Source organism: Myotis myotis, unplaced genomic scaffold (genome assembly GCF_014108235.1).
Source record: "Myotis myotis isolate mMyoMyo1 unplaced genomic scaffold, mMyoMyo1.p scaffold_m19_p_17, whole genome shotgun sequence".
NCBI lineage: Eukaryota > Metazoa > Chordata > Mammalia > Chiroptera > Vespertilionidae > Myotis > Myotis myotis.
Genome location: NW_023416321.1, coordinates 15741131 through 15755041, shown reverse-complemented (window position 1 = coordinate 15755041; position 13911 = coordinate 15741131). Strand labels below are relative to the sequence as shown.

General features: G+C 41.4%; 1 protein-coding gene across 3 annotated transcripts in view; it reads right to left on the bottom strand.

Moving 5' to 3' along the window:
- The window catches only part of DNAJC7 (DnaJ heat shock protein family (Hsp40) member C7), a 32702-nt gene that overhangs the window by 16531 nt on the left and 2260 nt on the right, over positions 1-13911 (bottom strand). Inside the window, exons 1-2 of one of the 3 annotated variants that reach the window (XM_036339789.1) lie at positions 9213-9336; positions 590-678 (exon numbers count right to left, since the gene is read on the bottom strand). In XM_036339789.1, coding sequence (XP_036195682.1) covers positions 590-678; positions 9213-9241 — 118 coding nt within the window. In that variant the 5' untranslated portion in view covers positions 9242-9336. Of the gene's footprint in view, positions 1-589; positions 679-4606; positions 4747-9212; positions 9337-13911 lie in introns of those variants that run through there. The other 2 variants (XM_036339790.1, XM_036339788.1) reach the window with 2 other exon arrangements.

Genomic DNA, 13911 nt, shown 5'->3' with positions numbered 1-13911 from the left:
TATGAAAATGAATTTGCATCTGTCTAGCTGGGGATGGGAAACCTGTAAAGCAAGTTAGGTGAGAAAAATGCTAGCATGGGATTAAAATATGTTGACAAATTGAGGAAGACGGTAACTAAGACCTGACAATGTTCAAAGGCAATGATGAAATGCATTTAGGTGGGCATCTTTTTGCCATAACATTTAGAATTTCTGGAGTTGCTTTTAATTTTCCAGAAGAACTACCATCCACTTAAGCTAGAAAAAGTAATTTCCGTCTGGCCAGTGTGGGTCAGTGGTTGAGCATCAACCTAAGAACTAAGAGGTCCCCGGTTCAATTCCTGGTCAGGATACATGCCCAGGTTGTGGACTTGATCCAGTAGAGGGCGTGCAGGAGGCAGCCAATTGATGTTTCTCTCTCATTGATGTTTCTATCTCTCTATCCTTCTCCCTCCCTTCTCTTTAAAAATCAATAAAAACATTAAAAAAAAAAAAAAGTAATTCCCTCAGGAGGCCATTAAGCTTGAATATATGCTACTTCTTAGAGAGGAACTATTTATAACAGTATTTAGCAAATTATTTTCCAGCATAAGCACGAGGTTCATCTCACCTATGGCTTTTGTATAATAGTTATAAGCTTCATTGTAATCTTTCTTGGCATAGTATGCATTTCCTTGTTCCTTGAAAGACTCTGCTTCCCTGAAAAGGAAAGAGAAAGAGAATCATGTTACTCTCTACACCAGTGATGGTGAACCTTTTGAGCTCGGGGTGTCAGCATTTTGAAAAACCCTAACTTAACTCTGGTGCTGGGTCACATATAGAAATTTTTTGATATTTGCAACCATAGTAAAACAAAGATTTATATTTTTGATATTTATTTTACATATTTAAATGCCATTTAACAAAATCAACCTAAAAAATGAGTTCACGTGCCACTTCTGACACGCGTGTCATAGGTTCGCCATCACTGCTCTATACCTAGGCAATCACCTCTTTAATCTCATAGGAGCAATCTTTGGTCTAGAGCCCCTGCCTGGCACATTGAGCTGAAAGTTAGTGTGGCACTTGAAAGAATTTACAGATTTGTTCAATTGGCTCAGGTTCAAAAGGAGGTGCTAATGAAGGAATCAATGGTCTTCAGATGTTATTTTTTGTCACTTAGATACATTTAAACTAAGAAAACCTCTCTCATGCCACCTGCCTTGCCTCACTACTCCCACCCGAAGTCACTGTCCTTTTGACAGGCAAATTTAGACACAGAAACGGAATCTTTATATATTTACTTCCTTTCCACTGTGTCCCAACTGCTGCCACTTTAGTGAACTTACGAAAAAATAAGCTACAGCCCTAACCGGTATGGCTCAGTGGATACAGCGTCGGCCTGTAGACTCAAGGGTCCCAGATTCGATTCCGGTGAAGGGCATGTACCTTGGTTGTGGGCACATACCAGTAGGGAGTGTGCAGGAGGCAGCTGATCGATGTTTCTCTCTCATCGATGTTTCTAACTCTCTATTCCTCTCCCTTCCTCTCTGCAAAAAATCAATAAAATATATTTTTTTAAAAAGTGAGCTACACATAATATCATTCAGGGCAACTGATTTCTCAATGTAAAGTGGCTCATATCCTTAGAATTTTAACGATTTACTCTCGTGAAAAGTGGCTCATGCGTTTATCACTGGAAGGACAAGCAGACAAAAATCAGAAGGCAAAGGAGTTAAAAGCACAGCATATTGGTGTTTAAGAAAGCAAGCAAGAGTGACAGCAAAGACCAAGAACTTGGATGACAGGGACATATGAGGTATAGGCTGCAATGCCATGCTCTAAAAACCCATCTTTCAGTGTTCCCTCTGCCCATCACACATATGTGGGTACTTTCTGCCCCCTCTACTATTATATCCCTGTAGTACTTTGTATAATCACCAAGGGGGTAATATCAGAATTTCTGCCCTAACCCAAGATACATTTTTTTTGAAGCTGTGCCATTAGACAAACTTTATAACTTCATTCTCGGGCCGTACAAACCTATCAACTTAAAAATTAGCCTGCCCACAGGTGGCCCAGTGGTTGAGCATCAGACCTATGAACCAGGTCATGGTTCGATTCCCAGTCAGGGTACATGCCCTGTATGTGGGCTTGATCCCCAGAAGAGGGTGTGCAGAAGGCAGCCGATCAATGATTCTCACTCATCATTGAAGTTTCTATCTCTCTTTCCCTTCCTCTCTGAAATCAATAAAGGTATATTTTTAAAAAATTAGCCTGCTATAGCCCTAGCCGGGTTACTCAGTGGTTAAGAGCACTGGCCTGCAGACTAGCCTTCGGTCAAGGGCACATGCCTGGATTGCTGGCTCGATTCCCCCACTGGGGGCTTGCAGGAAGCAGTCAAACAATGATTCTCTCTGATCACTGATGTTTCTATCTCTCTCTCCCTTTCCCTCTGAAATCAATAAAAACATATTAAAAGTCCGGAAAAAAAAATTAGCCTGCTATGTTTGGTCAAACATTTAATTAACTCACCCCTAATGCCTTGGCAGGGCCAGACCAAATGATTTCAAGGTCCTTATATGGCCTATGGGCCAGATGTCCCCCACCCATTTTAAAGGCACAAACTAGTAACCTCTATCAAAGATACCCAAAATCATTCCACTGACCAACTTGAATGACAAAGATAAATTCTTTGTCAAAATGATTACCACAATATTACTAAAAAATCTGAGCATTTTTGTTATAAGAAAGAGTCTTTGTTTCTTTTCTTATCCTCCAGATATGTAAAAACAAACTGAGTTTAAGGGTTGCCTGAAGTGAGGACAGAAGTATCTAGTTCTTAACCTTGTGATGGTCTGGGAGTTTACAGCTTGACTCGATGAATACTGGCATTGGGGAGATTTGTGATTTATTTACGTATGTATTTTAAACTACAAACTGGCAAAGCTGCCCTCCTTTTATTGAGGTGATCTCCCTTTCCATTCTTCTCCATGACTGTTCTGGCAAGTCCTACAAATATGAAAAAGTGCTAGAAGAAAGGATAATGGGAATGACCTAAAATGCTAAAAAGAATTTAATTGTGACGGACATAAATCTGTTTTGAGTAATTTTAAAAAATATATATTTTATTGATTTTCTACAGAGGGGAGGGGAGAGGAATAGAGAGTAAGAAACATTGATGAGTGAGAAACATCGATCAGCTGCCTCCTGCACACCCCCCACTGGGGATGTGCCCGCAACCAAAGCACATGCCCCTGACCGGAACCTGAGACCCTTCAGTCCGCAGGCCGACGCTCTATCCACTGAGCCAAACCACTTATGGCTTGAGTAATTTTTTTATATCAACTTCACAATGTATAAAGAAGCCATGTGCTGTTGAAAGTCCTCAAGAAGGATCCCCCAACTGCAAGACTGTGGGACCGACGGCAATCTTTCTACATGGTGTGCACCATCCGATAGCTCTAAGTGAACCAAGGCACTACATGAAAACTAGGAGGAGCCTATCCCGTCAGAGCAGACATGTCAAGAGAGTCGAAGAAAGGGCTTCCCCAACCCTGGATTTCAGAAGTTGAGTCAAATTCCCGTGAAGAAATGAGTACCAATTCAAAGGAAACATCAGGTCCAAAATCATGCCCCAAAAGATCTAGCCGTTTCTTCAGCTGGCTAGTGGCTGAGACTACACAAATTCTCGAGGAAAACCGAAGGCATCTAAGCACTTGGATAGACGTGTCAACAGTATAAAGCTTGCCAGTCAGAGGTGAAACAATCTGTAGAGCTACTGCAAGGTGGCCTTTCATGGAACACTAATCCCAAGGAGGCTAGCGAGCTCAGCGAGGGCTTCTGGTAAAAATGCAAAGGGTGATTTCTGTGGAAGATTAGTAATAATCATTGAGGCCAGGTACTTTCCATACTTTATTACCATTTTTCAAAGGAGGAAATAAGGTTTAGAGGGAGAAAATTGGCCCAAGGTCAGGCTGTCAACCCACACCTGTCAGATTCCAAAGCTCTGCACTCTGTACCATGCTATGCTTTCTCTCTAATGTTCACCTCCACCTATTGCCTAAGACTTAAAAGTTAATCTGTACTTCCAGGAACAAGACATGGGCAATGACCATGAATTTCTTTAAACTAAGACAAAAAACAGCCCAGCATATAAAACCCAACTCCAGAACTGCAACCTGCATTTAAATAAGCAAAATGACATTCTAACAATTAGTCATAGAGAGAGCAGGGCTCCTTTAAGATGCGAGACCTAGTGAAATGGACTTCGCCTCCCCCAAGAAATGCATTTCATTTTAGTAAATGGTGAGTAGATTCCATTCTAGAGCAAACAAAGCGAGTAATGTAGAGTCAGCCCACAGCAAAAAGAACAAGAAGAATTGTGTTGTGACAAGTTACCATGTTTTTAACCTCACACGGCACAGCATCAGGGCAGAATTAGCTATTCCCACACAATTGCCTCATGAAAAGGACTTATTTTCATAGAAACATGGTTGATTAACAGCTGCCTAAACAATGGCACTTGGTGCTGCTTTTAGACTGAATGCTTATTTTTTGCCTTCAGGTCCAATGCCCAAAGTGGAGTACCTCTCCATTTTGATCCTCCCCACTAAATACATGACAAGCTTTAACCAATGGGCCTGACCCTGTGAGAACAGCCGAGGAAAGAGTGGATCTTTGGAATCCAGCATGGCAGCAGCAAGAACTGAACAAGGCTGCATCAGGAACAATTCCAGGGTCAAATCCATTCAAATCCTGCCCTGGGAGTCTGAGAAGGGGTTGAACTTGTTCAAGTTGCCCTTACAGCAAAGGGACTTGAAGGATGAGATGTCAAAGGCATGGGACTAGAAAAGAAGGAGAAGAGCTGGTTAACACTGGAATTGAGGGCAATCTGGAGGTGGCATCTGTCACTCCACTCACTGCCAACGTCAATTCATTTGATAAGCAAGTGAGATACAGCGCATACCTACTAACACACATCAGTACCGAGAAAGGAAGAATTAGGATTAACTGCATTCACTAGAACAATCTAAAAAAAGGAAAGGACTCCAAAAGGGACTACATTAAACTACAAATTATCTTTTATGTCCACAAAATAAAACTCAGACTAAACCCTAAAATATAATACCCCAGCAAAATATAGACTTGGCCATAACTGACCCGATGGCACTATTAACAGCTGTGCTCTATCTCTAGTATTTTTTCAGATTTTCAAAGGATTTCCAATGAAGATCTTTGAAATGGCCTTCTGAGGTGGTTATGATAATATCATGTGTCTCCCAATACAGGAAGAGCAACGGAGACACCCAAGGTGACTGTACAGGTTTCCTAACTCCTGGACTCTTATATTTTTTCCCTCCAGATCTTGTTGGTTTCGAGATTTTTAGATTAAAACTAATTTATCTAGTTCCCTACCCAAACCTTGAGTCAACTCTAAGCAGAATAAGCTTCATTTCTCTGATTTTCCTAGCGATGCTGGAAATGACTTTACCTCCCCTCCACCAAATCAATTCTTTCACTTTAATAGCCGGCAACAAATTCTTATGAAAACAGCTACTGAAAAAAGGTTTTCAAAAACTCTGTCCTCTTTGGACTTATGATGGGATGGTCTCCCATAACAGGTTCATTGCTTAAGGGCTGCGGTCAGCCTTCCCTCAGACGGCTATAGATAAGGAAAACACATTCCATTCCTGGTTTGCTTTGCTACTCTAAAATGTATTTCTTTTCAGAAATAACCTTATCAATTGGAAAAGTGCAGCCCTGAAAACCTGCTCTTCTACACCACATGTGTGTTAAAAATCTGTATATCCTCTGATCATCAGGTACATTCTCTCTCTCCCAACTGAGCACTCATTCATCACAGATCCTAACTAATCCAATAAACACTGCCAAGGGAATCATTTCACACAGGTCTTAGCAGGGCTCAGCATCATATGATCAAAACAGACAATTTGGGCTTATGATTACCAGCCAACTTTGCACATTTGCAGCTCAGCTAAATTAAAAACACATTAAAGCACCATAGTTGACACTGCAATGTGCCCCAAATTAGATGTCCTTAATAAATTTCCATTTCTCTCTAAATACTTCCAAGTTGTGCACTTAAGCAAGATCTTTGCCTTAGTCTAACTAGTCTATCTTTTAGCAATTAAAGGGGTATTTAGAAAATGTAATCAGCTTTCACTCATGCAGGATTCACTGGGTGGTAGTTTTTTAAACATTCTCAACACGGCTGGGTTCACTGTGGGATTGCTCCACATACATTTGTAGATTATTAAAATAGCAATGAGATGCTTCACCATTCATACAGTATCATTTTAAGATACTGCAGTGCACGAAAAATAAAGACCAGCATGGTTTCATGATTCTGCAACATTCTTAGCTTGGGAAATGCTGAATAGATTTTTCTATGACAAAAACATACCACACTGCTTTTATTTATTTAAAGTATTTGGCTAGAATAATGTATTTTTAATAAAGTTCAGCTCTTTCAATGATGGCATTAATAATTGTTTAATTCAAAACAGATGCAGCAGCTAGAATAAGATTTTTTTTTCTTTTCATTTTCTTAGAAAAAAAATCTAGCTTAAAAAAATTACAACTCAGGACAAAATGATTTATTTTGTTAGCACAGGGGAGTGTTTAGGGACCTTTGATTTTGAAGACTCTTTTATTGGCAGGAAGAACCTTAGAAAAGGCTACCTTCCCTTTTCTTACCCTCAGGCTATTAAGAATAATACTTTATACTGCCAGTGAGACAATATTTATGCATTCCTACTATATTTACTACTTCCAAAAATGTCACCCTTATTCTGATTGTTGCGCCCGGTTCTTTTATTCAGTCAGATTTACTAGTTGCCTGCTGATCTAGAATGTCCTCCACCCTTCAGAATTCATGGGATTGTGGCCAGTGTCAGAGTAGAAATTCCTTCCTCCTTCCCACAGCCTGAGGCCTCTTGTCCCCAAAGGCTGGTCACAGGGCCTGTTTCATGTTGTAATCTCTATGACCTTCATAAAAGAGTAAAGTAAAAGGAGCCCAGGAGCCTAACTTTTGATTTTGTCTTTTTTTACACATATATATATATTTTACCAGCGGCCCAGTGCATAAAATTCATGCACGGGGGACCGGGGGACCGGGGGCGGGGGGGCGCGCGCGTGGGTGTGTGTCCCTCAGCCTGGCCTGCGCCCTCTCGCAGTCCAGGAGCCCTGGGGGATGTCTGACTGACGGCTTAGGCCTGCTCCCCCGGCTCAGGGCTTCTGGCTGAGTGGCGCTCCTCCTGTGGGAGCACACTGACCACCAGGGGACAGCTTCTGCATTGAGCGTCTACTCCCTGGTCATCAGTGCACATCATAGTGACCGGTTGTTCCCCATTCGGTCAATTTGCATATTAGCCTTTTATTATATAGGAAGATTGATTTTAGAGAGGAAGGGAGAGGGAGACATAGAAACATCAATGATGAGAATCGTTGGTTGGCTGCCTCCTGCACGCCCCCTACCGGGGATAGGCCCCGCAACTCTGGCATATGCCCTTGACTGGAACTGAACCCGGGACCCTTCAGTCTGCAGGCCAACACTCTAGCCACTGAGCCAAACCGGCTAGGGTTGATTTTGTCTTACCAAATACATATTATTCTCTTTCTTATCATCTAATCTAGGGGTGATTTGACAATCTGAGTTTCACACTGATAGGGGGAGCCATACATGACTTAATGCAAGGTACTGCACACTGAGTGCAAATAAAGGCTTCATTACAGCGCAGAGAAAACAGCAGTTGGGCTTTATCCAACTGCTACCAGTTGGTAAAGGTGGGCTACCCAGCTTCCTTTACCCAATTTCCTATAAAAGACAGAGCTGCTTTTACTTTAAAACACAATTAAAACACTTGCCCTACCCCCCAACCAAAAGAGGGAAGATGATGATGATGAACAAAATTTATAAACATACCAGTTCAAATTGTTCTGTAGATAGTCAGGGGGAAGCTTCAAGAGAGGCAGCGGCAGGGAGACCAAGAGTCACAAATACAGTCTACGCGAGGCAGCAGCACTCTCTACTGTTCAAGTAGGGAAAGACACCAAGCAACATGCTGGTGGAGTTGGCTCTGTCTCTTTCAATGGGGGGAAAAATTGAGCAACCAATCAATCAATCTGGACAAAAATCCCATCAGTGCAGGCCGAAGGATAGTCTCATAGGAAATAGCTGAACTGTGACTTATGCTAGTTCCTTAAGAGGGAGGTATCTCGATCTGTGGCACCTACCTAACCTTCAATTACCACTGCAGAAAGGACACAGAACCATAAAGCTGCTTCTGAGGAACAAGCTTCCCTGAAGCCATTCTGAGGACACAAGGCACTGGCTTTCAAGAATTAGCCACAGGCTTGTTTTCATAACATCCCAAACCCACCATTTTCTATTCCTTGGTGCCCAATTCTGTGCAATTTCCCTCCTCATGAGGACAGCAAAAACCTAGAACTGCCTGGCCAGCATGGCTCAGAGGTTGAACTTTGACCTATGAACCAGGAGGTCAGGGCACATGGCCAGGTTGCGGGTTTGATCACCAGAAGGGGGTGTGCAGGAGGCAACCAATCAATGATTCTCTCTCATCATTGATGTTTTTATTTCTCTCCCTTCTCTCTGAAATCAATAAAAATACATTTTAAAAAATGTAGAACTGAGGTACTAAGGAAAGGCTGCTTTCTGAAGGTTTGTGTTTTTGTGTTTTTTTTTGGGGGGTGGGGGGGGAGGAGAAGGGTCGGATATGGGAACCAATGTGGGAAATCTGGATCGTCAACTAGTATTTTGCTTCCAAAGTTCTCCAGGTTCCTTAGTTCAACAGGTGATTGAATGTCTAAGAGCAAACTGTCTTAAGACAGATATTCCAAAAATAAGAAAGGGTCCTGTTTGCCTCACTCTGTCCCCACGCCCCCCGCCCCCCCAAGTTTAATATTAGAATCAGAAGAGTTACCACTTTGCTAATCAGACAGTCTGGGCTCCCCACATAAACGGGAAGTTATATGCCAAAAGAATATTAGGTCTCAGAATTAGACTTTAAAAGTCAAATATTCCTCTTCATATTACCATTTTCAAATCACTCATACCCCGACCAATGGTGGAATAAAACACAGGAACTACCATTTCGATCTGGTGGAGGGAGAAAAAAATTGTTAATCCAATAAAATGAATAGACTACTGGGATAATGTACACTCCGATTCCTGCCCTTACTGCTGAAATCCAGACAGTTGAAAAGAATACCTGGAACGACCTCTAAGTAACTTCCACATCACTCAGCACTGGAGAAAGGGGACCAAACATTAGTGGAGAAAGGGAGAAATGGGCTCTCAGAGGGACTCTGCATCAGACCACAAGGCACCTAGGCAGCCGCTGACCACTGTTCTCCAATCTTCTAAAATCCTAAAAAAAGAAAGCAAAGGCAAGTGCCCAGTACCCAGTCAGCTTTTTAAAACTTAGAATACTAGCTTCAATGGCTAAACTAATTCCTGATTGGCTGGAATGTACATATGGCTGGGCTTTAAGCCAATCAGAGTTCTGGTCGTTGGGAATGGACTAGACACAAGAGCAACTGCCACTTACTGGCCCATCATTTTATTAAAATCTCAGTTCTCAAACTTGATTTGTTCCAGAAGGCTGTTCAAGAAGAGACCTGTTCAAAAACTGAATCATTTTTTTCCATTAAAAATAATGTAAATTGAATTCATTCCAGACCCCCAAATGACTGTTTTAAACTTTCTTATATACAGTACATGTCTAGTGTACTGTTTAATTAATAAACAAACACTTCTTAAATTTAATCAACCAGCGCCTTAAATGAATCACAGGGTTGCAGTATCTTCCCTTTTCCGCATATCACTACCTCCAAAATGTGGTCACTGGCTAATGCTTTTCCTTTATCCAAATCAACGACAGTTTTTCTACCTCTTAATTGCCTGTGATCATTGTTTCTTTCACACTCTCAGCAACATTAGCATTCTTTTTTAAAAAAAAATATATTTTATTGATTTTTTACAGAGAGAAAGGGAGAGGGATAGAGAGTTAGAAACATCGATGAGAGAGAAACATCGACCAGCCGCCTCCTGCACACCTCCTACTGGGGATGTGTCCACAACCAAGGTACATGCCCCCGACCGGAATCGAACCTGGGACCCCTCAGTCCGCAGGCCGACGCTCTATTCACTGAGCCAAACCGGTTTGGCAACATTAGCATTCTTGATGGCCTCTTTATGTTTTAAAATTGTGCTAATCATCCATTTCTCCAGTACCAAAAGGAAAAAACAACCAACCACAAACCAAAAAACACCACACATATATTCACAGCAATTTCCTGAGATGTTAACAATGCCAGATTTAAAGGTAAACTGACTACATTCTCTCCTTTGTTTGTGGTCTGAGAGCCACTTTTTGTCAAACTGGTGTATTAGCAGAAAAGGGTTGTCAGGTCCAGAACTGAAGTTTTGTGCAAAGATTTTCGGAAAAATTTTAAGTGAACAACTTGGTCAAGAATAGAATTAATTGTCTGAGATGGGAGACATTTGAAGAGTTTGTAGCTCAGTGTACCTGGCTCTGGTTAATATGTGGTTCCGAATTAGAGCAGCAAGGAACAGAGAGACCTTTCCTTCCTCTGTACTCTACCTTTGTTCCAGTTATGATGAACAATTTTGCCACTTGTTAAATATTAGGGTTCAATTAATGTGTTGGTATTTAGGATTCTGTATTCCTAGGTTTAACCCTTCTTTAACCATGGCTCATTTTGATGGGGCAGAAATGAAATATTGCGGACCAGCTATCATTGTAAGAAATATTAATCATGCTGTTAACCGTGATTGCTTTATTCTGATTAAAGAAGGCACATTCTAACCTGGCTGGGAATTGCATGCGCACCTGGGGGACCTGGGAGCTCACCCTGAAATGTAGCCCCTCCTCCCCATCAGGGAGCTGCCTATTATCATGGAAAGATTAACAACATTGTGGCAGAAACCAGAGCAGCCATCCCTTTGAAGACTGGTCTTCGCATACCTGCAGGCCTTTGCAAATCTCCAGCCTGCATTACCTGTTAAAATTGCCCATTTGGCATACCCTTTTGCCTACTTCCCTATGTAATCTTTGTCCTACCCAATATAAGCAGCTGGTTTATGGGGAGAGGCAGACAGATTTTTTGTGGATGACCTGCTCTCTCCCATCCTGCCGGCAGTATTGGAATAAACGCTCATATGATTCAACCCTGTCTCTGCTTAATTGGCTCAAGTAGTGACAGGCAGCACGGACCCATGGATTGCCCCGTTACAATTTGTTCCATCTCCCATTTTTTCACCTTTGACCCCAAAACAAATGAAAGCTGAGAGTAATGTTTCTTACTGATTTGGGTTCAAGGTCAAAGAATAAATTCCCATTTAATTTGCAGGCTTACTGAAATGTCTAGCTGTCTGCCCTGGAACTTCAAGAACAAGTTTAGGGGGACAATTGACTAAGAATTGAAAGCAGGGTAAGGAACAAGGAGGGAAACTTCACTGAAGGCTATGAATTCCAGAGTGTCCCAAGGAGCCACAGTAAACAGCAGCAGCAGCAAATCCTGGGATATGGACTCAGGGTTTAGTGCTTCCCACAAGCAATCCTATCTTATCCTATATAATAAACCCCAATATGCAAATCGAACGAACGGCAGAACGACCAGCAAAACGACGGTCGCTATGATGTGCACTGACCACCAGGGGGCAGATGCTCAATGCAGGAGCTGCCCCCTGGTGGTTAGTGCATTCCCAGAGGAGGAGTGCTGCTCAGCCAGAAGCTGACCTCACGGCTGGTGATTGCAGCGGTGGTGGTGGGAGCCTCTCCCGCCTCTGCTGCAGAGGGGCAATAAGGAGCAAGGGGTCCCAGACTGCGAGAACCCTGGACTGCGAGAGGGATGTCTGACTGCTGGCTTAAGCCTAAGCTGGTAGGCGGGCATCCCCCAAGGGGTCCGGGACTGTGAGAGGGTACAAGCTGAGCTGAGGAAACCCCCCCCACCCCCACCCCCGCCCAGTGCACAAATTTTGTGCACCAGGCCTCTAGTATAGACATATAGATGAAAAAAATAAAAGGCAAAATCCACAAAGCGTTTACAATACCTAGGTACTCAGAAAGGGTCTAAAAATTACTGTTCTTGTTTGCATCCATGAGGAAAACAGATACAGAAGAGTTACGATAATCAGCTCAAAGGAATCAGGTAATGTCACTGTTCTTCAGTCTATGGCTTCCATTGGTTATTTTAAACCTCATTATCTCTTCTATTAATGAACAATGTGAACTCCTTTGATTTTACCATAATAAAGACTTTTGGAGCTCAAGCTGCTCCCCAGCCCAGGAAATGTGACCAGAGCCTTCAATCAAGATAGGTATTCATAAATTAGATAAAGCAATCAGCAACTTCCCAGGACAGCTGTAATGTAAAACCCATGAAATTTAGCCCTATATCTTCCAAGTTGCTTTATCTGTTCTGGTAGGGAAAGAAAAATAAATAATCTTCATGTACTGAAGCTGATCTATTTTGGAGTGACAACTAATGCATCTTTTATTTTAGCCTCTCAGCTGCTGTGGGCTCAAAGAACTTCGTCAGAGTGACAGGCAAAAAAATAAAGTCCATTTCTTTTCTTTGATACACTAAAGCTAAAGAAATAAAACACGCAGCCATTTAAAATGCTGTTACCATGAAGCCCAGTGTCTTGAAAGCTCTGCTCATCCTGCCTCCTGTGGGACTGTAACAATTTAGCAGCAGCAGCAGCAGGAGGCCCCTAAGCCAAGATAAGATGCAAGGAAGGACTCCTTGCTGGACTTCACAAAAACAACCCCAGAGACCCATCAACTCATATGTCCCCAAGTGAACTGGTAGTAAGACTGTAACCAGAGACGTGAACTTGGCCAAATGACCAACCAAGCCAGATAGTAAAGGGCACTTATAAGGGATGTTCCTATTCGTGCTCTCTGCTGTGACCTCATAGGAGGATTCCCAGATATATGAAAAATGTAAATAACCTTTCTCCAAAACTTCTAAATTCCCACTCCATTTTCAGCATACATAACCAAGTATTGGAAAACCATATATAAACAAGTCTTTATCTTAATAACAGATCCCAATGTTTACGTAAACCTCCTAAGGCAGGCAGAAAACAAACCTGTGATTTTTTTTCTGTTTATTTCACTCTATTTTCTTTTGATTTGTTCACCTTGGTGGTTCATAATAAACATCTAAGCTTTATTATATTTAAAATAAATCTATATAAATATATCTAGCATGTAAGTCTACTTGGTAAGAATACGGTTTTTATAGTTAAATTTAGTTTGTTTTTTTTAGTGGTAGATGAAAGAATTGTGCATTTTACAACCAATAGCATCTTTTAAAAACATTTCTTTTAATTTGTATTGAATTTATTGGGGCGACATTGGTTAATAAAATTATATAGGTTTCAGGTGTACAATTCTGTAATACATCATCTGTATACAGTTTTGTGTGTTTACAACCAATGACACCTTAAATTTCATGAAATAAGGCAGTTAACATTAAGTCAACACCCTCCTCTTATTTTGGTATGCTGCTACGAAATACCATGTTTTGGGGTAATGTAGTCACATTACAGCATCACCAGTTTTATGTTTCTTAATATATCTTCTTAAATATCTTAAGTTTATTATAATTTTATGATAGAACATCCTCTAAGGATGTAATTTTTTTTTTTTAAGGAAACGAATTTGATTTAGATAGGGGAGCTTTGAAAAGGATCCCAAATTAGGGAGACACTACATCAGATATTTACACTGAATAGAATGAATTTAAATATTACATACAGCCCAAGACCCTATTTATAGCGCAAAGAACTCTTTTCATATGAAGTTAATCCTTACAATTAATTTAAGTTCTGTGTTGGGGTAGTTGTATTTCCCATTTTACAGTTCCTTAATGATG